Raw genomic sequence first — 25,501 nt, forward strand, 5'->3', positions numbered from 1 at the left:
GTTGTCTCCTTTTTTATGTGGTGTGGAGCTGATGCCTGTTGGTTGTAGAAACCTGTTGGTTGTAGAAGTTGCAGGTTGTAGAAGTCATTTTATAGGAGAATTCATTGCGGAGATGTTCTTTGTAATAACAAAGTGTCAGTCACTATGGTTGGCAATACCAGAGCTGAATCTGCTGTAGGTATTGTATTCCAAGTGTATGACTATACACAGTGGTCTTATATGAAATCCTAGATAGTTTGACATCAGACTTCAGACTTCAGACAGGGAAGAGAATTACTATGGAAATATTATCTTCTAAAATGTTTTGGTATAGATCGACCAGAAAATTCTATACACCACCCGGAACTGGACTGAGTTTGGTTAGGATATGAGTAGGTGATATCAGACGTAGCCACCATGGATGACCATCACTTTGGCATTCATTTTATTTTTGAAGTGTACCTCCGTAAGCATGGTCCTCTGTATCTCATTTTATAATACTTTTTCTATACTTTAAAAATACTGAATAACTGTTACTGAATATAAATTACAAAATACTTATGGGAAATAGGACAAAATTGTGTCCGGTAGACTTCAATGGCATCTCCTCTATTTATTATTATTTAAAAGCATGACGCTTTGTGAGTAATTTCTTTTCAAACATATACTGCAGTTAGATTTTATTGCCCATACAACTCTTCATATGCAGGGAAACAGCTTGCGTGGATTAAATAATGGCTTAAATAATACCTGAGCATGAGCTTTCTATGTTCATCTCTGGGCATTTATGGAACTCTTGGGCATCAAGACTTGCTCATTCCCAATTGATCCTGTATCAAAATCTGCGAGTGTGTTTACGCAATCCCTGACATAGTTTCATGCCAATGCAGATTATTCCTTCAGACGTTGGGAGGATTTATCAGCACAGATGTAGCAGTGTGAGTGGAAGTGAACCCAACAGTTGATCTTTGAATGTAAACATTCTTCCCACCCACTTTACCTGGACAAAGCCTGGTTGTAACTAGTGACTGTAAAAGGAAACCAGTTTCTCTATTCTAGGGTATGTCCCTATTTCCCCTGGTTACCTTCCTAAACTTATAGTTTTATTTTTATATCTATAAGAAAATAAAAATTGAGTCAGACATTTAATATTTATTATGGCAAAATACTAGAAACAGTATGAAAACATAGACATATGAGGGCATAAATTAATCCACAAAAGGGTATTATCTAACTATTAAATACATTGAGAAAATTGATAAAGTTGTCAGATGTTCTCAGTAAAATATTACAAAAAAATCTGGATATGAAATTGAGTGTATGATATGTTTTTGATATTATAAAACATATTGTGAAAAAAACCTGTTGGTTGTAGAAGTCGTTTTGTTGCAGGACATCTTGATTCATTTTTCTTTCTGTATTTCCCCAACAACTCTACATTAGTGGTCCTTCAATGGGTGATTTTCCCCCCTGGAGAACATTAGGCGATTGCTGGTGACATTTCTGTTGGTCACAACTCAGGGGAGGAGCCCTCCCTGTGTCTGAGTGAGTAGAGGTCAGGTTGCTGCCGAGCAGTCTGTACTGGGCAGGGTGGCCTCTCGCCCCTAACACAACAAGGGATTATATGCCTGAAAGTATCAATAACACCAAGTTTGAGAAACTGCTCTCTACATTAAATACATATTTTACTTAAAATTAGAGAAAAAGGTACAATGTTAAAACCACAAGAAAAAAAAACCCTGTTAAATAATATAATATGCAAATTAATTTTTCTTATGTAGACTGTATTTAGTGGAAAACTGACAGTTATTGCTTCTCTAATTGTAAGAAATTGACAATGGAGATGATATTAAATTCTTACAGTCTCCGTAATTCGCTAGCATGAGCTTTTGAATGAGTGACAAGAGTCCCACGTGCCTGTTGAAACACCCAGGACTGGTTTTAGTCATCTCAGTATGAATTTCTCCAGTTGGGGGCATCTCTTGCAGTTGTTTTCTAAATCCTTGGTTGGCTCCTTTTGGATCTAAGTCGAAGCCTGAGAATGACCAATATTCACACAAAGCTTTCTGAAACAAAAGAAATTGCACCTGAATGAACACTTATGTGAAAATACTTTTATTTCCCATCCTGGCAAAATTCCTTAGATTTAATGAGGTGAAACTGTTTAAAAAAAAAAAAAGTCTTATGATGTGAGAACAAAAAGAGTATGTCTAAAAATAACTTAGGAGGCTAACTACTTTGCCTTTGCATGCTGTATCAGATGCCCGCAATGGCTAGACTTCAAGATTTCCCTTGACATCACCAAAAGAACAAGGGGCCGGGTGTGCTTGTCATCCTAGCACTCTGGGAGGTCGAGGTGGGAGGATCGCTCAAGGTCAGGAGTTCGAAACCAGCCTGAGCAAGAGTGAGACCCTATCTCTACTAAAAATAGAAATAAATTAATTGGCCAACTAAAAATATGTATAAAAAATTAGCTGGGCATGGTGGTGCATGCCTGTAGTCCCAGCTACTTGGGAGGCTGAGGCAGAAGGATCGCTTGAGCCCAGGAGTTTGAGGTTGCTGTGAGCTAGGCTGACGCCACAGCACTCTAGCCCAAGCGACAGAGTGAGACTATGTCAAAAACAAAAACAAGACTCACGTTTTACATTGTGATTTTAAAATTTTTATAAAGCTATGGTCCCAACTAACCAAATTTAATTGTGTTGTTCTGAAGGAAGTTCATTAAATGCAGTTGGAGTTAAAATTCACCATCATGTTCTTTTTTTTTTTTTTTGAGACAGAGTCTCACTTGTTGCCCAGGCTAGAGTGAGTGCCGTGGCGTCAGCCTAGCTCACAGCAACCTCAAACTCCTGGGCTCAAGCAATCCTCCTGCCTCAGCCTCTCGAGTAGCTGGGACTACAGGCATGCGCCACCATGCCCGGCTAATTTTTTCTATATATATTAGCTGGCCAATTAATTTCTTTCTATTTATAGTAGAGACAAGGTCTCACTCTTGCTCAGGCTGGTTTCGAACTCCTGACCTTGAGCAATCCGCCCGTCTCGGCCTCCCAGAGAGTTAGGATTACAGGCGTGAGCCACCGCGCCCGGCCCTTCTTTTTTTAATATACGTTCACCTAACTGCTGATCTATGCAGATGTTCAGTGTCTGCCCGTGTTTGACACATTCTGTCGTGTCAAACGCTACTTTCACGTTATCTGATTTCAGTGCTAACAATGTCAGTTCCAGGCCTGTTCCACCTTCGCAGGCTCTGTGGTGTTTACACGAATGAAGTCACTTTGCACTAAAAACTTACCCACATCTTCGTGGGTGACGCCACTTGTAGCCGTGCCAAGTCAGAGCAGTCCGAGGTGATAATCAGAAACACTTTCCCTCTTGTATTAACTACAGTCATAAATGTAGGCTTTTAAAAAATTCACTGCACCTAACATTTAACATTTTTTGGAGGGGGCAGTTTAGACATCAGTTTCAAAAATATGAGGAGTTTATGGCTGTTTTTAAGAATCCATAAAAACAAAAGGATTTGGTCAGCAGTAGTGAGAGCTTGTCCAGTGGTGTTGCCCAAGGACAGTAACAGAGATGAACTTGACCCTTCTGAGCAGCTGTTAAGCCCCTAGCACCTTCTTCATGCTGGATATTATGCTGTCACTTTGCAGAGTTCATAACTAATCCTCGCAGTACCCCTCTTGGACAGGTAGGAATTATTTTTCCAACTTTACTCTCAAAGATCTGAGGTCTAGGTTTAATCACCTTTTCTAAAGTAATGCAGCTAATCAGTGTTAAAGCCAAGAATTAAAATTCCAGTTTGCTTGTCTCCAAATCCAGCACTCCACGCACATGTGTGCATGTCTAGCTTTCTGTTATGCCTCAGAAGAGACTTAACAACATAGCTGCTCAGCTCCTCTCCTGTTTGGGATGAATAATATTCATCATCCCAAACAGTGGCACGGATTTTAAAAAATAAAAGGTGTTAAATGAGCATGTTATGATCCTTAGCTTAAGTTTTGAGACTTTTAGTGGAGTAATTTAATTTGAAAACTTACTTTTCTAAGAGTTCTACCATGCTATAATTGCTTTAAAAAAAAGATTTTTAGCACTCTGGGAGGCTGAGGCGGAGGATTGCTTGAGGCCAGGAGTTCAAGAACAGCCTGAGAAAGAGCGAGACCCTGTCTCTACTAAAAAAATATAAATTTGCTGGACAACTAAAAATATATAGAGAAAAAAATTAGCCAGGCATGGTGGTGCGTTCCTGTAGTCCCAGCTACTCGGCAGGCTGAGGCAGGAGGATTGCTTGAGCCCAGGAGTTTGAGGTTGCTGTGAGATAGGCTGATGCAACGGCACTCCAGCTTGGGCAACAGAGTGAGACTCTGTCTCAAAAAAAAAAAAAAAAAGAGCAACAAAAAATTAAAAAATGGTTTTTAAAAGTGAGTACATAATCAGTGTTTATTTAAGTTTATTTAATCATCCGGTGACATTATTCTACCTTAATCTAATCCTAGATAATTTAGTGCAAAACCTATTAGCATAGATTGCCATAACTTGCCCCCTTCTTAATATATATCCCTGTCTGGACATAAATATCAGGCCAACAGAGATGTCTTCTGTGGTTTGTCTTTTTCTTTTTGTTCATATTTTTTCTTTCATTTGAATTTGGTGGGGTGGGAGTGCAGAAGGTGGTAGTGAGTTGTTAGTCGCAATAAGGAAAAACTTTCGAAACAATTTTAAATGTGTCATACGTAAATTGCAGAATTGTGTTTATTTCCTAAGTAAACTGTATGCTAAATTTCTCTCTTTGTGTGTTGGAAATCACCTGCAAAGAGGACGGGAAGGTTCTCTAGGTGGGGTGGGGGTGTTGCACTTCACCACATGTGCTGCTTCTGCTTGCAGCTAGCTACTATAGAGAAGGCAGTGTGATAATTTGAACAGTCACACCTTTTTTGTTTACGATAAAAGGTAATATGCGTGAGGTGCTTTTATGAGGGTTTCAGAGTGGTAAAAACAGTAGGTAAAATAGATTCAGTCCATTTGGCTTTGCTTTTTAAATTCTTTTAAAATTTATATGTTGCCCCACTTTTGTGTTGTGCAGTAACATTTACTAAATATATTGTAAATATATTGTATTGATTCTTCTTCCATATTAAAGATTTAAACTTTAGGCAGGGTTTAATTAGGTGTGCATTTCTTTCTTAGGCTCCCAAATGCATTTTGATGAATTCCTTAGATATTCAATTAACATGTGAATGATTTGCATAAAGTAGTATATTTATATTCTGTGGGCTATTGCAGAATCACTTGTATTTTCCTTGTTGTATTAATGATTCCAGTTATGATTGTACTAGTGGAAAATGAAGCTGTATAATTGGAAACTGCTAAGATACTTTATAGCTTATTAGCTTAGGGTAATTATCTGCATGTTATATTACACATTGAATTGCAATTGAAAGTGTTGCATTATATTATTTAGCAAAAGTGGCCACCAAGAATAGTTAAATTGTTATAGTTACCATTGACTTGAAATGAAAAGGAAAGACTTTTCATTGCAAGACTTTTCTATAACTTGTAAACAATGTTTTCCCTTTTGATAACTATTCTTTTTCTCTTGTTTCTTTTTTTCTTTTTTCTTTCTTTATTTATTTGTTTTATAATTTGCTGCTTGCCATTGCAGGAAGTAGAGGTTTGTATACAGCTTTTGTGTTTCATACTTTATTTTAGATTTTGTATGAATCCTTACATTCTAAGTACTCATACATACTCAATACACATTATTTTCCCCTTCAGGATGATTATTTCCGCACTTGGAGTCCAGGAAAGCCCTTCGACCAGGGTAAGAATCCAATTGTTTTAAAATAGAAATTTTTACATATTTATAATCACTATGCTTTTAAAAATGGTACTTATTGTCTGGTTAGATTTTACAATTTTACTAAATAGGAGAGCTTACATGAATAGAAAAGTGCATGCAGTAATTACTTTCGTTTCACCATGCTGTAGTTAGAAATAAGCTAATTAGGTATCATGATTATGTTAGGATGTCTTTTATTTTTAGATATGTGTTTTAAATTACTGATTTGGGCTTTTGAACTTTATTGTGTTTATTGTTATTAGTAGATACAAGTCACTTCATCTAGTTTTCCAGTGCATTCACTGGGCATTAGATTTATTTGTTAAAAGTTTCAAAACAAATGGTTTTGCTGCCTCTTTTCCAGTTAATAAAAGCCTTCATTTAAAATGTAGAAGACTGGTAATTAGACTCAGCTGGGATCTTAAAAAGACCCAAGATGAAAAGCCTTATGCAAAATTAGGGTCCCCCACCTCTGTCCACACAGCTTGCAGTTCTGGTTAATTTACCTAAGAAGAAAAAGCAGGAAATGTGAATGAGGATGAAAATACCCCTATGTGTACAATGAGGATGGAAACACCAAACTCAATGCAACCATAATTATATACATAACTCCGGAGATTTGTCTGCTAAATTCCATATTATTAGGACCAGGGAATCTTCCTTTTAAAGTTTGAAACAAAATAAATTTCTACTTTACATAGGCTAAGGATAATACTCCATGAAGTAGTACCATTTAAAAGTAGAAAGCGTTTTAAGAATATTTAGGTAAGTGATTGAATGACGGAGCCATAATATGTTATTCAAGGGAGCTTAGGGTATTTTGTGGTGTCTCCACATTTTTAACTGAATATTTGGGATGACTGCTATAGCAGCCAATCTCTGTCAGTGAGAACCAACTTGTGTGGACCTCGTCATAGACTGTCATCAACTTTGATATTAACCTGGAGTCTGAAACAGTCATCCATATCCTATCTCCCCTTTATAATTAGTTTCTTTCTTATACACATCATGTGATTTCACTATTTTTATCCAGTGAGCCTATTTGTGGAGTAAACATTTTAAAATTCTAAAAAAAAAAAAAAAAAATTTAATTTTGACTTAGTCCCTAATAAGTCAAGCCAATGCATTAACAGAGGCAATAAAAAAATAATGACATGCAGACTGCAATATATTTGCCAGCTTTCTTGGGAAATGAATTTTTATGATGGAGTCATAAACCTTGAAAAGTGGGAGGTTATCTATGGAATGGATGTTAACACTTAAATCTGTCATACTTGGTGCATCCGGTTATAATAAAGATGCTTTTATTTTTTTCCTTATTGCATGCATGATAGTGTGTTGAATCGCTATTTATCTTTCAAAAAAAAAAAAAAAGATTCCTGTACAAGAGAAGTTTCCAAACCCTAATGTTCTGCAGTATTGGTTTACTTTAATTTTCAAAGAGGTTTTTAACCTATTCACTTGTTAAAAATATACTTATCAGGCAGGGAGGAACTCATGACATGATAATACCTGATATTCATGAATGTCCTATATTCAGTCACTATTTTATATATGTGTTCATTTAATCATCACAATAACCCTGCAAGTAGATGTGGATGCTAAGGCATTGAAGGGGGTTAAGCTCTTGCCCAGGTTAAATTCCTACATAGTGGCAGAATCAGAATTTGGGTTCATCCATTCTGAACCCCAAACCCTGCATCCTAACTGCTATGTGATAACTACCACTCGTATGTTAGCACTAACATGAAATAATGCATACTAATGATATTTTGAAGTTTATGCTTTAAAATATATATTTACTTGAAAAAATATTAGAAATAGAATGGTTATCTTTATTTCTATATGGTAAAACAATTTTTGTAGACCATCAGATCCAGAGCTTTGATTTTTTTTTTAAATGCACATAGTTGACAAGCATACATGGAGCTTTTTTATTAAAAAATGAAAAATTTAAAAAAAAATTGGGATACATGTACATGTGTTTGGCTTTGAGTCAAATTAATCAACCTGTCTGTAGGCCACACTGAAGAGTGAGCAGATTACTCTGCCCCCACCTAGCTCTGAGTAAGATATATCATGTGCACCATCTGGATAGAATAGACTCGAGATTTGATAGTTTCTCGTATGTTCCTTGTTCTTTTTGATGACAGACTATGTCTTCAGTTATTACCTTCAAAAGCTGATTGATCTGTTGAGTGTAAGATAATTTACAAAACTTTGTATGCCTGTTTATAATTCCAATATGTTATGTTTTCATGGATTTATGGACATCCCTACTGTATCAGTATAAATTGATTTTCCCTTATTTCTTTTTTGGGGAGTTTGCATATTTCCTAAGAAAGAGTGAAGAAAAAGTTACCTTGTCGTTATATTTTTTATGCTGGCATTTGTACAATTTTAGCCATCTTTACTTAAAGTTATCTTTTACTTCTATTTCTATATCCACAACATATGCAGAAATTAAAATACCACTAGTGAAAATGTTAATTAATACTTATAACTTCCCAGCATAGAGCGCCTTTCTACATATATGCATAAATATGCACACGAATGCATGCATACATACACACACAGATACATATCTACACAGGCACAGACACATCTGCACTTGCAAACTTACTTTTAGGTAAAATCAACTGATTGTTCATATAAACCTTATCTGCCTTTCAGCTTGCCTCTGAGAAATTTTTTGTCTCATTGAACCAATGAGACAAAACCAATGAGACAAAATGAGAAAAGAACCAATGGTTCTTTTCATCAACCACACTTCCAGTTTGCTTTTTCTTAGCCACTAAAATTGTAAGAGTTTTGGGAAAATAAAATGTTGACAAATGAATTTGAGTAAAACTATTTTGATATTGCTGGATGTGCTGCACAATGAAAGAAAGTGAACTGATGCAGAAATAAGTTCTTTGAGTTTCTTCACCGTGTGTTTCCTGTGCCATCACTGCTCTTCATGGGTGTGGATGATCATGAGTTGACACAACGGAAATCGACTGAAAAATAGTTTTCATGATGACACGCATCTCTCAGAATAAGGCACAAAACTGATATGTTTTACCATGTTTACTATGACAGATAAACAGAAAGGGGAAGTGCATGAACGAACCTACAGTGATGCTGTGATAAAGATTTTAAATAATTTAATCAACACTTTGGATAAATATGCTGTAAACTTTGAAAATAAATAATAACTCCTTTCCTTTGTACTATACTGACCCTGCCTTGTTTCTGACCATGGATGAATTTTGGTGTGTAACAGATACGTGACCAAAATTTTTAGCAGTGGTCCCAGACAGTCCTTTAGAGAGTCTACTCGGACCGAGGTACTATATCTACAAGGGTCACCTGTTATTCACAAGTTATTTTTCCCAGCATGTGATAGATATCTAGGTTCTCTCAGGTGAAAGATTTGTAAGCCAATTATACTTTCTATATTTCCTTAATTTTTCTGTCTAAACCAGCTTGGAGTTGCTCTACTTGATGCCTGCCATGGAAGCGTTATGATCCGTAGATTAATAACGAAGAAGTTGAATTTACCTTAGGTTTTCTCACAGCAGTTTCAGTGTGTGCTTTCTCTCTAAATCAGGGCCTCTCGGGGAAGGGCAGCCTGACTCTTTCTGGTTCATTAGATGTGTTTAATTCAACAAAGGTTCCTGAAGAGGAGGTTGCAAGGAAACCATTCCTAAACTCAAGTTACCCCAAATCTGGCCAGGTGAGACAGACACATGACAGCTAAACTTGCAACCGATCTAGTCTTGCTAGGATCAGAGGGTGGGAGGTGAGAAAGACTGGGCTCTTGGAAAGGGCGCTGACATGCCCAGGCACGTACTCTCCCATTTGTCTTTTCAGGGCCCGTCCATAGGGCTGTATCTGATGCTCATCATTTTTCCCTCCGTTTGCAAAACATCTCACATGTAGCCACAGTCACGGCCTGACGTGTCCCTTTGCAGTCAGTCTCTGGCTACAAAGGAAGAGCTGTTGAGATTTCATCTGGAGCTTTTATTCCCTCCAGTGAACAAAGCTGTCCATGGCATTACGGCTGTTATTATTCCTGAAACCGAAGAAGACTAGTGTTTGAGATAATGCACCCCAACTGTCTTCCTCTTCCTAAACACATTATTATACTTACTAAGGCACATGATGTGTCGATTAGATTAATTTTTGCTTGTTTACATGAATATTTTTTTCATGTTCTTAGATGGTGTTTACGGGTAGTATTTTGAAACAGTGGGTAGGTCTGAGCCATGATTCACAATGGAGGCATGGTGGTATTACAATGCTGCTTTGTTTAACAGCTTGGGGCCTTTTGGCATTTTTCTAGTGGAAAAATTGGTGTTCCCAGAATTGAAATTCAGTGCTGGCAATATGCAAAGATGATTACATAATCACGGTACTTTCGAAAACTGATCTTAACCATTTAAAAATGTGAATTCTGAATCATTATTTGATCTGAACCATTATTTAACCAGTTCACATGAATTGATTTAGGATTTTTGTATCTTTTTGGGCAAATTCCTTGTTAGGGCATTAAAAGTTCCAGTGGCCATGGCAGTTTGTATCCTGCATTGGTTGCCGTCACCCACAGTGGCAGCAGTGGATCGTGGGGCCTCTGCACCCCCAGGGAAAACATGCTAAGAAATTACATTCAGCCTAGAAACCAACAGTGCACGCTCATTTACTCTGTTACAGTCAGTACATAGAAACCATATAAGCTTCTAAATGAGACATTTATTTTTGTAACCAATTCTGAGTTATATGATAATGGTATTTAATTTGTTTTACACCATAGTCCATAAAATACAGCAACCAAGAATCTTAGACTGTTTTGTTCTATGCCAACTAGTGGTACTTACTCTATAGAACAATAATATAGAGGTCTGTGTTTGTAACTCATGAGATAAAATTGAGATTAACATGTAATACTTGATTTGCTTCATATCACAGTAGCCTACATAGGTGTGCAAGAAGGCAAATTATATTTATTTTCAATGACTTCATGGGTTATTAAATTCTGAGTCAAATTTACAGAGCAAGAGATTGATCAACTTCACTTCAAAGATGTTCCGTGATTTAAGAAACTATATTCTTATCTCAAATCTTGTTAACCTAACACAGTAAGAAGTTTGTAAAGAGTGAAAACTGTGGATGCATATAAAAATTCATATTTTTAACAGAAACCTCTCCTGGCTAGAGGAGTGATTCTCAGTCAGGGCTGTGCAGAGAATTACTTTGCACTCAATTAAAAAGTACAATTGAATGAGCTTGACCCCCAAACGTTTTGAGATAATTAATCTAGGGCAGGGCCTTAGCACTTGTTGTGTGTGTTTGTGGCAGTGTTTGGTTTGGTTTTGTCTTTTACTTTTTAAAAAATTACACTAAAATAAACATAACATAAAATTCACCATTTTAACCATTTTTAAGAATGTAGTTCAGTGGCATTAAGTACATTCACATTGTTTTACAACAGTCACCACCATCCTTCTCCAGAGCTGTTTTCATCTTCCGGTTGAAGAGGACCTGCAGTTAATGGATGTGGACCGAAACTCTCCACCAGTTTCTATAACTGGTGGACAGTAACTTTCTGCCCCTCTACCCTGGGCAACCACCATCACTCTTTCTGCTTCTATGAATATGGCTTTTCTAGGTATGTCATAGAAGTGGAATCATACAATATTTGTTCTTTTGTGAATGGCTTTTTCACTTAGCATTATATTTTCAAAACTCATCCACGTTGTAGGATGTGTCAGAACTTCCCACCTTTTTAGCCTGAATAAATATACTATTGTTTGTACACACCACATTCTGTTTATCCATTCATCTATCAATAGATGCTTGGATTACTTCCAGCTTTTGTTTATTGTGTATAAATGCCGCTATGAACATGCGTGTCCAAATATGTTTGAGTCTCTGTTTTCAGGTTTCTTTCTTTCTTTCTTTCTTTCTTTCTTTCTTTCTTTCTTTCTTTCTTTCTTTCTTTCTTTCTTTCTTTCTTTCTTTCTTTCTTTCTTTCTTTCTTTCTTTCTTTCTTTCTTTCTCTCTCTCTCTCTCTCTCTCTCTCTCTTTCTTTTTCTTTTTTTTTTTTTTTTGCTATATATCCAGCAGTGGAGTTGCTGTGTCATATGGTAATTCTGTTTAATTGTAAGAGGAACGAACATGTCTTTCTTCATAGCAACTGTGCTGTTTTATGTTCCCACCAGCAATACACAGTCCTCCAGTTTTTCCACACCCTCAGCAATAATTGTGGTTTTCTGTGTTTTTTTAAAATAATATCCATCCTGATAGGCATGAATGTGCTTATCTTGTAAACTCTACAACTCGTTATGTATTTAGGTTCAGTTGAGAATCACAGGATACTAGCAGTGACTTATCAAAATGATTCAGCCATTCTGTTGTACCGAGAATTTTGTGTCAAAAGAGTTGTTCTTTTGAATTCAGTTCAAAGTGTCAGAGAATTTTAGCCAATCTATTCACTTTTTGAGATCAGTTGTCAGAAGCAGGTGCCAAAGGGCTTTAAGAATGGATCATGAGAAGCAAGAAAACCCCCAAAGAAGAAATTGTTGCCTCCACTGGGGGAACACTGCGTATCTGCAGGTGTTATGCAGAAGACAGTCACTGTGCTGACTTTGACCGCGTCGGTACGAGCGTCGCCTATAGTTGACAGCCACAGAGGAATGTGCACAGCCGAGCGTCGACTATAGTCGGCAGCCACAGATGGGCCGAGCATTGACTTGAGCCGACAGCCGTGACATGATTTTTCTAATTTTTCATTTATCAAAATAAAATTGTGAACATTTAAAAATAACGTAATAAAAACATATATGTATTCTCATTTACATTCCAAGTAAAGCTGCCTGTAAAGTAAAACAAGCTTTCAGTGCTTTCAAGCTTTCCTCATCACACAAGAGCAAAACGGATTCGTCATCGATGCACAGCACAAGCTACCGTGCGGACTGTGAGTGCCGGCTGTGGGCAAGGTGTCGCGGCCAGTGAGCGCCGGACCCAAGTGGTTAAACACACCCAGTCTTATTGGCATAATCACTTCTTATATACAGCGAAGAGAAGAAATACATGTGTTTTGAGGGTATTAACATACTGGCATTGAAGCTTAGAGGTGCCTGTGTCCAATCACTAATGCAGTTAAGAAACCCCTGCCTCTTTAATGTTTGATCTTCATAAATGATCTTTTGGATAAATTAAAAATTGAACAGTCATCTGATAATACATCACTTGAGATCTATATTTTAGAGAATCATTTCCTGCTTCTAATTAATATTTTATACCAAATCTTATAAAAAGCCTTCCTTGGGTCAAAACACATCTGTTTGCACTCATATTCTAACCGATGTATTGTCATCTGTAAAAGAGGTGACATAATCTGACGTTTTATTTCAAAATCCTCACCGACTGGTTCTTGCTATATACTGTGACCACTTAGGTACTAGCAAGTACAGCATGTGTGTGTTTGTGCGTGTGTCTGCGCGCACACGCTTTGACATAAACCTTCTAAGAGTTCCACATTTAACATGTGCATCCAGGCTGGGCGCGGTGGCTCCCACCTGTGATCCTGGCACTCTGGGAGCCTGAGACAGGCAGATCATTTGAGCTCAAGAGTTGCAGACCAGCCGGAGCAAGAGCAAGATCCCATCTCTACTAAAAAAAAAAAAAAAAAGAAAAGAAATTAGCTGGACAACTAAAAATATATAGAAAAAATTAGCCAGGCATTGTGGTGCATACCTGTAGTCCCAGCTACTCAGGAGGCTGAGGCAGGAGGATCGCTGGAGCCCAGGAGTTTGAGGTTACTGTGAGCTAGGCTGACCCAAGGCACTCTAGCCTGGTCAACAGAGTGAGACTCTGTATCAAAAAAAAAAAAAATCCATGTGCATCCAACCTTCATACAGTGTACTTTGTTTGTGGAAAGAAACTAGTATCATAAAGAATTCAGAATTTCCCAATATTGTGCCAATTTTACTTATGAATGTTTTATATAAATAAAATTCAGTTTTGAATCTTCGTTTACTGTTAAGAAGGGAAATAACTAAAGGCAATAATAACCTCAAAGAATAGAGATGTTTAGAAATCTGACTTTTCTTGAAATGTATTGAATATGCTCTGCTTCTATCCTTGCATATCTGATCATTTCCATAAATTTAGAACTTAACTTTCATATGAAAACATTAGATAAATGATTGTGTATTTAATATTTCATATTTGAGAACTTGATGAATTATACTTTTATGTCTCAATCACCAGTATTTATTACAAGTAAACAAATTATATACACACACATCTCTTTCTCTCTATAGATATCTATCATCATTATTTATTGTTGATGCTTATTGTATAATTAGTTATACCAAAATTGCAAGAGTAAATAAAAATGAATAGACTACAAGGACTGCTTAATTCTTCAATCTCAGTTGCATTACATCGTTTTTTGAGATTGCATCTGACTAGAGTCTTCCACTTAATAAGAGATGAGTTAATACAGCCTGAGATTTAAAAATCCATGGGAAAAAAACCCATGTCTTCTCTGAAATAAGCTTCCCTCCATCACATAATTTCCTCCATGGAATTATTCCTTCATAATTTGTGTATTAACTGAAAATACTTTTCTCTAATTTATTTTTTGTGGAGAGAAAGAATACTTCCTAAACTGCTGAAGTTTCTGGATACCTTTGTTTGTATCCAGTTGTCAGGATCTTCTAGTTTTTCTACCATCTATCTAAATGACAGAAATAATATGCAATACTATATACTAAGCATCTCTAATTGCTTTTGACACTTATTTTTAAATAGTACAAAATCATGAGTACTTTTACTTTTGAAAAATATCTCACAGACTGTTTTTCTGTTTTGTATATCTGTAAATTGCTGAATAATCCCGTATGTAAACTCTTAGAACTATGCCTGTTTATAAGATCTTAGATGATTATAAGGTGAAGAGTTAAACATATTTATTTCTACTAGTGAATGCTAGATTTTTTTGTGTGTCGGACAGAGTCTCTCTCTGTTGCCCTGGGTAGAGCACAATGGCATCATGATAGCTCACTGCAACCTCAAACTCCTGAGCTCAAGCAGTCCTCCTGCCTCAGCCTCCTGAGTAGCTGGGACTACAGGCATGCGCCACCATGTCCGGCTAATTTTTTCTATTTTTGGTAGAGACAGGGTCTTACTCTCACTCAGGCTGGTTTCGAACTCTTGAGCTCAAGCAAACCTTCTGCCTCGACCTCCCAGTGTGCTAGGATTATAGGTGTGAGCCTCTGCGCCCAGCCTGTGAATGCTAGATCTTTTAAACCAATATAACTAATACATACATTTCAGGAAATTGTCTTATATGTGCTTTAGTTAAGACAATGTCTAGTATTTTGGTATACTTCTTATAACTTTCTGGAGGAAGCCTTATATATGGAACTCAGAAATAGCTTTACTTAACATATCTTCAGCTACCACCGAGCCTTCTCATTTGTTACAACGGTTATAGAATAAAAGGTAAATAAGTATGACAGAATTCCCAGTAAGGACAAATATTAAAATGCCCATAGAAACTTAGTCTCGTTGCCAGTTAGAACCTAAATTTTTATAGTGTTTTCAAATTAAGGTGAATAATATTAAGTGAGTTTGAAAACTTCATAAAAAATCCAATCCAATAATTTCAATACAAACAACCCATAAATTCATATTATGCATATTTTTTGGTGGCTTTGATTGGGAATATCACACAGTAATTTAAAAGTCATAGTTTTTCCTTCTTGTTACAGAGACTAAAACTTTCAAGAGATGCAAGAATTTACATCTCAATCAATATGAACTTGTATTATGTTTTGCTTTATTAAGTTGTTAGAAAAACAAAATAATTCATTTCCTGATCCTTAAAGCCATAAATTTCTACTTAGTGTAACTTCTCTATGTTCACATTATTTTTATAATTACTGTATTTTTAAAACACTTCTTAGAGGTCACATGTTGTTAAATTTGCAGAAAGACATCCTCTGTCAAACTCTGTTTTTCCTGTGAAGACTTTTCTTATGAGTATAAACGCGCAGCCCGAAACAGCGCATTTAGGATTCGCCTTACTCTTTGCTCTGTGGGAGTCAATAATGTGCCTTCTTGGTTGAGGTCATCAGCTCATCAAAACCCAAGCGCATTGGGTTTCCACGTGTCCCTTACACTGTCCCACGCCATTGTAGGCAAACAGCATATATGATACACTAGGGTCACATTTGGACGTTTGTTTTTCTCTGTTTCGTTCCCCTATGTCTGAGTCTTGCTCCTTCTCCCTGCAACTCCCGAGTCGCTTCCACCGAGTGTGAGTGACCAGCCCTCTTTGCGCCATAGCTGTTCATGTCACGGTCACTGTGCACAGCTATCGGACAACAAAGTGAATCTTTAAAATACATACATAAGGACATCAGAAAGAGAAGAGAGATCAAAAGCAACAGAATAAATATTTGAAAAAATAATGACTGAAAACTTTCCAAAATGAATGCCAGACACCAAGCCCAGACCCAGGAAACTGAGAAAACACCAAGAGTTATGATAAATGCCAAACAAACCACACCTAGGCATGTCACTTTCAAACCCAGAAAATCAAAAATAAAGAAAAAAATATCAAAAGAAGCAAGAGGAAAAAACACCCTACCTGCAGAAGATTAGAGAAAAGAAGTTCATCTGTCCTCACCTCACAAGCCACACAAGCAACAGGAGAGTGGGGTGAAATAATTAAGATGTCCAGAGATAAAAACCACCATGCTATAAGTCTGTGTTCTGTGAAGTCATCCTTCAAAGCTGAAAGAGAAATAAAGGTTGATCCAGACAAACAAAATTGAGGAAATTTGTTGCCAGTAAAATGCCTTGCAAGAAATGTGAAAAGAAGTTCTTCAGAGAGAAGAAAAATGGTATAATTTATAAATTCAGGTCTACATAAAGAAGACTATAGAAAAATGAATAAGTGGAGATAAAATGCTTTTTTTTACTCAATATTTAATAGATACCAGTTTGTTCAAAATTATAACAACGATGTATTCAGTTATGTATGCTTGCGTATAAGCATACATAACTATACAATCTATAAGCGTGCTTATTTATACTTACGTATAGTGGACATGGATGACAGCAAAGGAGTGAGAAGAAGGAATTAGGAATATTTTGTTGTGATAAAATATTTGCATGACCCATAAAGTGGTATAGTATTATTTAAAATTGGACATGGACAAGTCATAAATATATGTCATAAACTCTAGGGAGACTACTTTAAAGAGTGTAAAAAAGAAGTATAATTAATATGCTAAGAAAGGAGAAAAATATATAAAATGTTCAGTTAGAACCACAAAAGACAGAAAAGTGAAAGATAAAAAAGAAACAAGACAACAAAAGCAATACAAGTAAAAACATTAACAAATATAATCGATAGTATTCCAGCGATATCAGGAACCACTGCAGATGTCAGTGGTCTAAGTGCACCAGTTAAATGGTTAGAGGGGATCAAACCCGAGACCGAACTCCATGTCTACAAGAAGCCTGCTCTAAATGTAAAGACACGCATGGATTGAAAGTGAATGGATGGAGACCTGCCAGGCTACCACTAATCTAAAGAAAGCGGGAGTAGCTCTGTGAGTTTCAGAAACAGCAGGGATGAAGAGGGGCATTACGTGATGATAAAAGGGCAAGTTCTTCGCAAAGATAACAGCCCTTACCTGGCGTGTGCCTAACTAGAGAGCACCTAGGCGTGTGAGGCAGAAACGGAGACAACCGCAATGAAAAATAGATGAGTCCACCGTTACCCTTGGAGACAGCATCCCTCCATCAGAAATACACAGTCCGACAGGCAGAAAACAGGTAAGAACATAGCTGAACTCAACAGCATCATCTTTCAATTGGGCATATTAATAATTGACAACTGTAGACTACTTCCTCCAACAACAGCGGAATAAACATTCCTCTCAGGCTCACGTGGAACATTCCCCAATACAGGCCACACCCTGTGACATAAAATACAGCCGAACAAATTTAAAAGAATAGAAATCATGTAATATCTGCTCTCTGACCACAGTGGAATTAAACTTGAAGTCAATTACAGAAGTATAGCTGGAAAATTCCAAAATATTTGGAGATTAAGCAACACATTTCTAAATATTACATGTCAAAGAGAAAATATCAAGAGAAATTTTAAAATGTTCTGAGTTAATTAAACTTAAGACACAACTTAGCAAGCATTGTGGCACGCAGTAAAAAGCAGTACCTACTGGGGATTTTCTGGCACTGAATGTGTGTATTAGAAGAGAAGAAAGATCTCAAATCCATCTTCTAAGCTTTTATTGTGGTAAACTAGAAAATGAAAAGCAAATTAAATACAAGGTAAGAAGAAAAGAAATAATAACAATTAGAGCAGAAATCAATTAAATTTTTAAAAAAGGAAATCAATGGTGACAGACAACAAAACCAGAAACTGGTTCTTGGAAAAGATCATCAAACTTGACCTGCTTCTACGTAGGTTACTGAGAAAAAAAGAGAGAAGACACAAATTGATAGTATCAGGAGTGAAAGAGACAATATAACTACATATTCCATGGACATTAAAAGGATAATAAAGGAATATTATGAACAAAACAGTGTACCCACACACCCATTTGATAACTTAGATGAAATGGACCAACTCCTTGAAAGACATAATCCACTAAAACACACACAAGATGGCATAGGAAATTTGAATAGGCTGTATCTATTAACAAATTTTAATCAGTAGTCAGTAACCCTGCCAGAACAGAAAGCACCAAACTCAGTTGGGTTCACTGGTGAATTCAAACAAGTATTTAAAGAGAAACTATACCAATTCTCTGCCATCTCTTTTAGAAGATAGAAGAAACACAGTAAATACTTCCTAATCCATTTTAACAGGCCACCATCACCAGACTAAGACATTGCATGGAAACTACAGGCCAGTATCTTTCATAACATAGATGCGGAAATCCTCAACAAGATATAACAAACAGACTCCAGCCCAGGGATGCAAGGTTGGTTCAACATTTGAAAATCAATTACTCCAACACATCAAGAGTCTAGAGAAGAAGAAAAAATCACACAATCATATCAACAAATGCAGAAAGAGCATTTGACAGAATTCAACACTAATTCATGATAAAAAAAAAAAAAAAAAACTAGGTGCAAACTAGGAATAGAAGTAAACTTCCTCAACTTAAGAAAGAACATCTACAGAAAACGTATGGCTCACGTAATATGTAATGGTGAGGAACCCTAAGCTATTTTGGGATATTTATTTCTACACTTGTCATATCTAATTAGAGGACTAAATAAAAGTCTACTAGGTGGAATAATGGAATTTTAAATATGCTTTTGTCTCATTCAAAGACAAGCAGTTGAATTTGTCTGTTTAATGCATGCTTATTATTGAGTAGTTATGTTCAATTATAGTTAATTTATAATTTACATTTAGCTATTTCTTTAATTTCTTGTTTTATTTATAACCAACACATAATGTATATGTACATAAATTATTGGGGTACAATGTGATGTTTCAATGCTTGTATACATAGTATAATAATCAAATCAGGGTAAATATCATATCTGTCATTTTAAACATTTACCATTCATTTGTGGTGACAACATACAAAATCTTCCATTCTAGCTATCTTGAAATATACACTACATTTGTTATTTGCTATAGCCACTCTGCTGCATAATGGAACACCGAAACTTGGACTCATTCTTTGTTGGCAGTAATTTTTCTCCTTTTTAGAGCATTTTCATAGCACTTTTCATATACATTGTTTCATTTAACCCCACAAAAGAATCTTTCCAAGTTAGCAGGGGGAGTGAGACTGTTGCTACTTCTGACACATAAAGAAACTGGGAATAAATTTAGGTTCTGATTTGTCCAGGTTACACAAGGTATCGGTAAATGCAACTGAGAATAGATTTCAGATCTTCTAAGTACTAGTCCTGCGTTTTTGCAAGATATCATGTAGACTTTGATAATTTATTAACAGCCTAATAATAATGATTTATTGTTAAAGAATAATTTTCAAGTCTAAACATTGATAATATTAGTTGTCATTTGTTTAACACTACATACCATGAACATTTAGATATTATCTCACTCAAGTCTCAAGCGAACTCTCATTTATGTTGCTTTTATTTTGTTCCATTTTTTTTTTCTTTTTATTGTACCTGTTACAGAGAAGAGGAGCATTGATGTCCACTGGAGGAAAATAATTTGCTCATGATCTTCAGCTATTTGGGGGGAAAAAAACCAGAATTCATATCTGTTTCGTATAATTCCAAATTCTGGGACGTCACTCAGACATGCTCTCTGTGACTCAGACCTGGGTCAGCACTCGAGCCAGTGACCTTCATTTCACCTTCACGTTAGACCTTATGAGGAAGCGGCTAGAAAAAGAGCTGATTCTTTCTACTCACTGTAATCTTGTACAAATCATTTAATCAAACCCATCAAGGCTTCTCATTTCTGGTCTCTAAAAAGGGGTTTGCAGAGAATTATCTCTGAGGTCCCTTTTAGACCCTAAGTTTTATCTTCCTAATGTTCTATAAGTCCTTTGAATGGCATGCTAAGCTAACAATTACATCTTCAAATATAAATATTGACATGTTATGGCACTTAATCCTGCCAACAGTTTGCACCCATATTTTTTTTTTAAAAAAAAGAAGCATGATTTTTCTCTAGAAGAATGACTTTAACTTTCAGGAGAAATTTGGAAACGCAATATTTTAGAGTAATATGTTGGGAAATCTTTGTTAACAACATACTTTATTCAATGTATTTTAAAGCACATTATCATTCATACACATGGCCAGCTAAATATCAGGTAATAAGCATTATGTTTATAATATTTTTCAATTTCTCATAAATTCTAATTTAATGCTAATTATATATATGATTGGAAGAATGGGACTTGCTCTCCCTGACTTCACAGTCACTTAATCAGAAAGGTAAGGGATTTGCCCAAAGGTATATTAAATACCTGTAATGCTAGTCACTTATAGCAAGTGACACTTCTAGACCCAGAGCTCGTGGGGTTTGTCACTGAGTACTCTGCCTCCCTTTACACCACATTCTGGAGTAACCACCCGCCACTTTCACCACCACGGCAGAGACCAGCCGGCTGTCGCCTTACTGCTTGTATTTGTTGCTTGTATTTCCAGTGAAGGCCGGAACATTTAGAAACTAAAATAAATTTTAATACAAGATAGAAGACAAGATATTTAAAATCTCTAAGTGACCTTTAATGCAAGAAAGGAGGCAGCACAACTTCAGGAAATTTTGCAGGCTTTGGAATCAGATAACACTAGATTTGGGTTCTCCTACTTATTAGCTCAGCAAAACGGGAAAAAACAATTAACCCAAGGCCAAAGGTAATGTTTTCAGATTAACATTTAAACCCTAAAGGATGTCTAAGAGAGAGATAAGAAAGAGGTAGTGGGAGGGGAGAGATGGGGGTGTCCAGGCCCTCAGGGAGCCGCAAGGTGTCCTAACAGGTTATACCACTCTGTGTGGCAGGTGTGTGTGTGTGTGTACTAGTCACACATGCAAAAAGTGTTTTTCCAGATACATCTAAAATATACATAAGACTTTTGAATCTAAGCTGTAAAGAATTCTTAATTTCCACTTAACTTTGACACTCCATGCAGTGTGACCTTGGAGCACCGGTTTTCAGTGAATGGACATAGGAGCCTGTGCGCACACTTCTGTCCTCTGCTCATTTTAGACCGAAAATATTAGGAAGAAGAAAACAGAGATTGATGCTGTATGTATATGCATGCACATATATAATCTCATGGGTGTTGATTATAGAAATAAACTTTTCGCATTAATTAGATTCTGATTACTAGATTTTAGGCACTATCGTGTCTTATAAGGTAAGGGTCAGTGTTTTGGATTGAATTATTCCCCCTCCAAAAAAATATATATATTGAAGTCCTGACCCTCGTACCTTTGATTGTGACTGTAATTGAAAGCAAGTTCGTTATGGAAACGATCAGGTTGTGGCTGACCAGGTCGTCAGCGGGGCCCCAATCCAGCACGACCGGGGTCCACACAAGGGCGGCACAGGCCCAGACGGGCACGCAGGGCCGGGCCGTGTCGTGAGGTGGCGGAGACTGGGGTTAGGCCGACAGGAGCCAGGGCACACGGAGGACTGATGACAGCCACCCGGCCGGGCGCTGGGGGAGAGGATGGGACAGAACGCGCCCTGAGCCCTCGAGAAGGGCCCACACTGCGGGAGCCTGGGTTTCACACTTGGAGCCTCTTCAAACGTGAGAGAATAAATGCCTGTGTGTTTCAAGCCACCCCGTTTGCGACACTTTGGCATGGCAGCCCTAGGAAACGAACGAAGTCATCATTGTTAGAACAATGCTCAGATAATTCCTGCGATGACTGGCCATATTCCATCACACAGACACAAGGGATGATCCAGAAATAAACACGGACTGATGCCTACCTTGAATCTCAACATTAAAGATAGGAAATATTAGTGGTAACTTCTAAGACATGAGTTTCTTTTTTTTTTTTTTTTCATGATCTAAGTATATTTTTATTTATTTTTTTTATATAATTTTTTTTCTTTTTTTTTATTTTGGCATATTATGGGGGTACAGATTTTAAGGTTTCAATAAATGCCCATTTCCCCCCTCCCCCCACAAGTCTGAGTCTCCATCATGACCATCCCCCAGATGGTGCACATCTCACTCATTATGTATGTATATCCCCTCCCCCCTCCCGCCTGCCCAATACCCTATTACTGTAGTACCTATGTGACCACTTAGGTGCTGTTCAGTTAATACCAATTTGCTGGTGAGTATATGTGGTGCTTGTTTTTCCATTCTTGGGAAACATCACTTAGTAGTATGGGTTCCAGCTCTAACCAGGAAAATATAAGATGTGCTATATCACCGTTGTTTCTTAGAGCTGAATAGTACTCCATGGTGTACATATACCACATTTTATTAATCCATTCTTGGATTGATGGGCACTTTGGCTGTTTCCACAGCCTTGCAATTATGAATTGTGCTGCTATAAACATTCGAGTGCAGGTTTCTTTTTTGTAGAGTGTCATTGGATCTTTTGGGTAGATGCCCAGTAATGGGATTGCTGGATCAAATGGTAGATTCACTTGTATCGCTTTAAGGTATCTCCATATTGCTTTCCACAGAGGTTGAACTAGTTTGCAGTCCCACCAGCAGTGTAGGAGTGTTCCTCTCTCTCGGCAACCACGCCAGCATTTATTGTTTGGAGATTTTTTTGTTGTTGTTGGAGAGTTTTTAATTTTTTGTTTGGAGAGTTTAATTTATTGTTTGGAGAGTTTTTAATTTTATAACATTTTATGTAAAAAGTATGTGTGTGTTGGATTAGTGTTTTTACTTAAGCAGCGTCTGTTTCTCTGGCTTCCTCACCCTGATCTTCTTTGGAGGGAAGCTCACACCACACTCCTGCTTTGGTCACGGCGTCTCCACGGGTCGGTGTCACCCAAGCCCGGGAGGGGTCCTGTGACCCAGCTCTGACCCCTTAGCGCCCGTGGCCCTGCTCTCAGCGGCTGGTCTTGAGAGGAGGAGCGTGACCCAAACTAGAGCAGGCAGATTCTGGGATGAGCAGGGGAGCCGTCCTTTTTTCAGGTGTAGCCAGAAAACATAATATGAATTTGTCAGTAATCAAAGCTGCCTTCACGAGAACACCCTGGGCGTGCAGCATGGAGAGAGGGGGAGGGTCGCCCAGTCCGGAATTGAGAGTCTGTGCCCTGAGACACGCAGCCATGTCTGGAGGGAGCTGGAATTGAGAGTCTGTGCCCTGAGACGCGCAGCCATGTCTGGAGGGAGCTGGAATTGAGAGTCTGTGCCCTGAGACATGCAGCCATGTCGGGAGGGAGCTGGGATTACAGACTGCTTTCACTTTCCTTTCTTTGGGAAGGCAGTTTCCATCGGTTTCTCCCGTGTCCAGTGGAAAGTGTCCCGACTATCTGAAACTGAGTTGTGGGAAATCCTGAAATTGTGACAGTGGAGTGAGTTGAGGCAGGGCCCAGGGCTGGGAGGGTCCCGGCCCTGGAATGGGAAGCTGGCGCCCCTGGCGTTGTCCAGTGATGCAGGGCTGCTGTCTCGGGGTCTCCCGGCAGCGTCCGCTGCGGCTGGTGCTTGGGGGCCTGCTGTATCGTTAACCTTTCTCTTGACATTCCCTTTGTTGTGCCCATATAGAAGTGCATTTTCTCCACGGCTTTATATTTCTGTGACTGGTTTTGTCATCCTATGGGCAGCTTAAAAACAAAAACAGAAGTGAAAGGTAAAGACCTAAAAAGTCCTTGGCCTTCTGAAAGACTAAAATTTCACTTTATCTAATTTGGTCTGGGCACAAGTTCAGGAAAATACTTCATATAATTAAGTTATGTCAAATTAAATAGTCGATATGAACCAGAGTTTCCTCAAAGATCAAAGCCACTTCTTCTTAAGTGGCTTGAGTTAGTTGTTCTAGGTGGCACGTTAACCTCTAGTGACTTTGTTTCTCTTGTGTTTGCCCCAGCACAGAAGGAGAGTTGCAAATGTGAATATCCCTTTGGCTCATATACTGAAACAATTTATTAATATATATTTAGATTATGATAAATATATTTATTCTATTATCTTGTTTTTTCATAGTAAAAAGATACATAATTGGCCGGGCGTGGTGGCTGACACCTGTAATCTTGGCACTCTGGGAGGGCAAGGTAGGAGGATCCCTTGAGCTCAGTGGTTTGAGACCAGCCTGAGCAAGAGCAAGACCCCATCTCTACTAAAAAGAGAAAAATTAGCCAGGTGTGGTGGCATGCACCTGTAGTCCCATCTGCTTAGGAGGCTGGGGCAGGAGGATGTCTTGATCCTAGGAGTATGAGGTTGCAGTGAGCTATGATAAGGCCACTCCAGTCTACCTGGGGAAAAAAGAGTGTTACTCTGTCTCAAAAAAAAAAAAAGTAATATAATAAAATAATAAAATAAAAAATTCATAATTTATACTCCTAAGTTTTCAGCTTACATTACCACTTGATTAAGGTCAAGATTTTTGAGGCAGTAAGAATAAAATAGGGCACTAGATCCAAAAATCTCACTCACTCAGGGAGAAATAAACATTCAATGTGATCTCTGAAATAAAAATTACCAAAGACTCAAGCAATATAGTCTCCCAAAATATTCTTGTGGTTTTGGCATAACAGGGTTACAGGGAATCCATCTCTTTAATCCTTCTAAATATTTAAAAATTTTAAAACCATATATATCTAGAGAGTCATAGTGACTTTTATTAGCATATAGAATAGTATAAACAATGTGGTGTTATATAACTTTGCTTAGCCTTTAGTCGTATATTTTCATTGCAGTGGATCGCATTCAGCAGAGAAGAATAAAAAGGCAAATACAATTTAAGACTATTTAAAAGTTATGATATTTCAAAGGGCACCGTACTTTGCAGGCATTAGCTACTCTACCAGAAGTCTTTCATTTGACAGACACTAAATAACAATCTAAAAGTACCCCAAGTAACTAACTGTCAGCAAGAATATTGTAAAGCAGTTTCTTGCATTCCTTCTGTACCTGGCTTAAAATAGGGCTAAAAGTTATTTTTAGTTAAAAAGTGTGATCAGACACAAGACTGCAGTAGAGATATAAATAAAGAAATAAGGTCAAGGA

The 25,501-nt window shown here is 37.4% G+C and overlaps 1 protein-coding gene across 2 annotated transcripts in view; it reads left to right on the forward strand.

Annotated features, from left to right (window-relative positions):
- The window catches only part of SPOCK3 (SPARC (osteonectin), cwcv and kazal like domains proteoglycan 3), a 324,864-nt gene that overhangs the window by 113,237 nt on the left and 186,126 nt on the right, over positions 1–25,501 (forward strand). Inside the window, exon 3 of one of the 2 annotated variants that reach the window (XM_076010748.1) lies at positions 5,755–5,800. The exons of the other annotated variant lie outside the window; for it this stretch is intronic. Coding sequence (XP_075866863.1) covers positions 5,755–5,800 — 46 coding nt within the window. The remainder of the gene's footprint in view (positions 1–5,754; positions 5,801–25,501) is intronic. 2 annotated transcript variants of the gene reach the window in all.

The sequence above is a fragment of the Microcebus murinus genome, chromosome 15 (assembly GCF_040939455.1).
Source record: "Microcebus murinus isolate Inina chromosome 15, M.murinus_Inina_mat1.0, whole genome shotgun sequence".
Lineage (NCBI taxonomy): Eukaryota > Metazoa > Chordata > Mammalia > Primates > Cheirogaleidae > Microcebus > Microcebus murinus.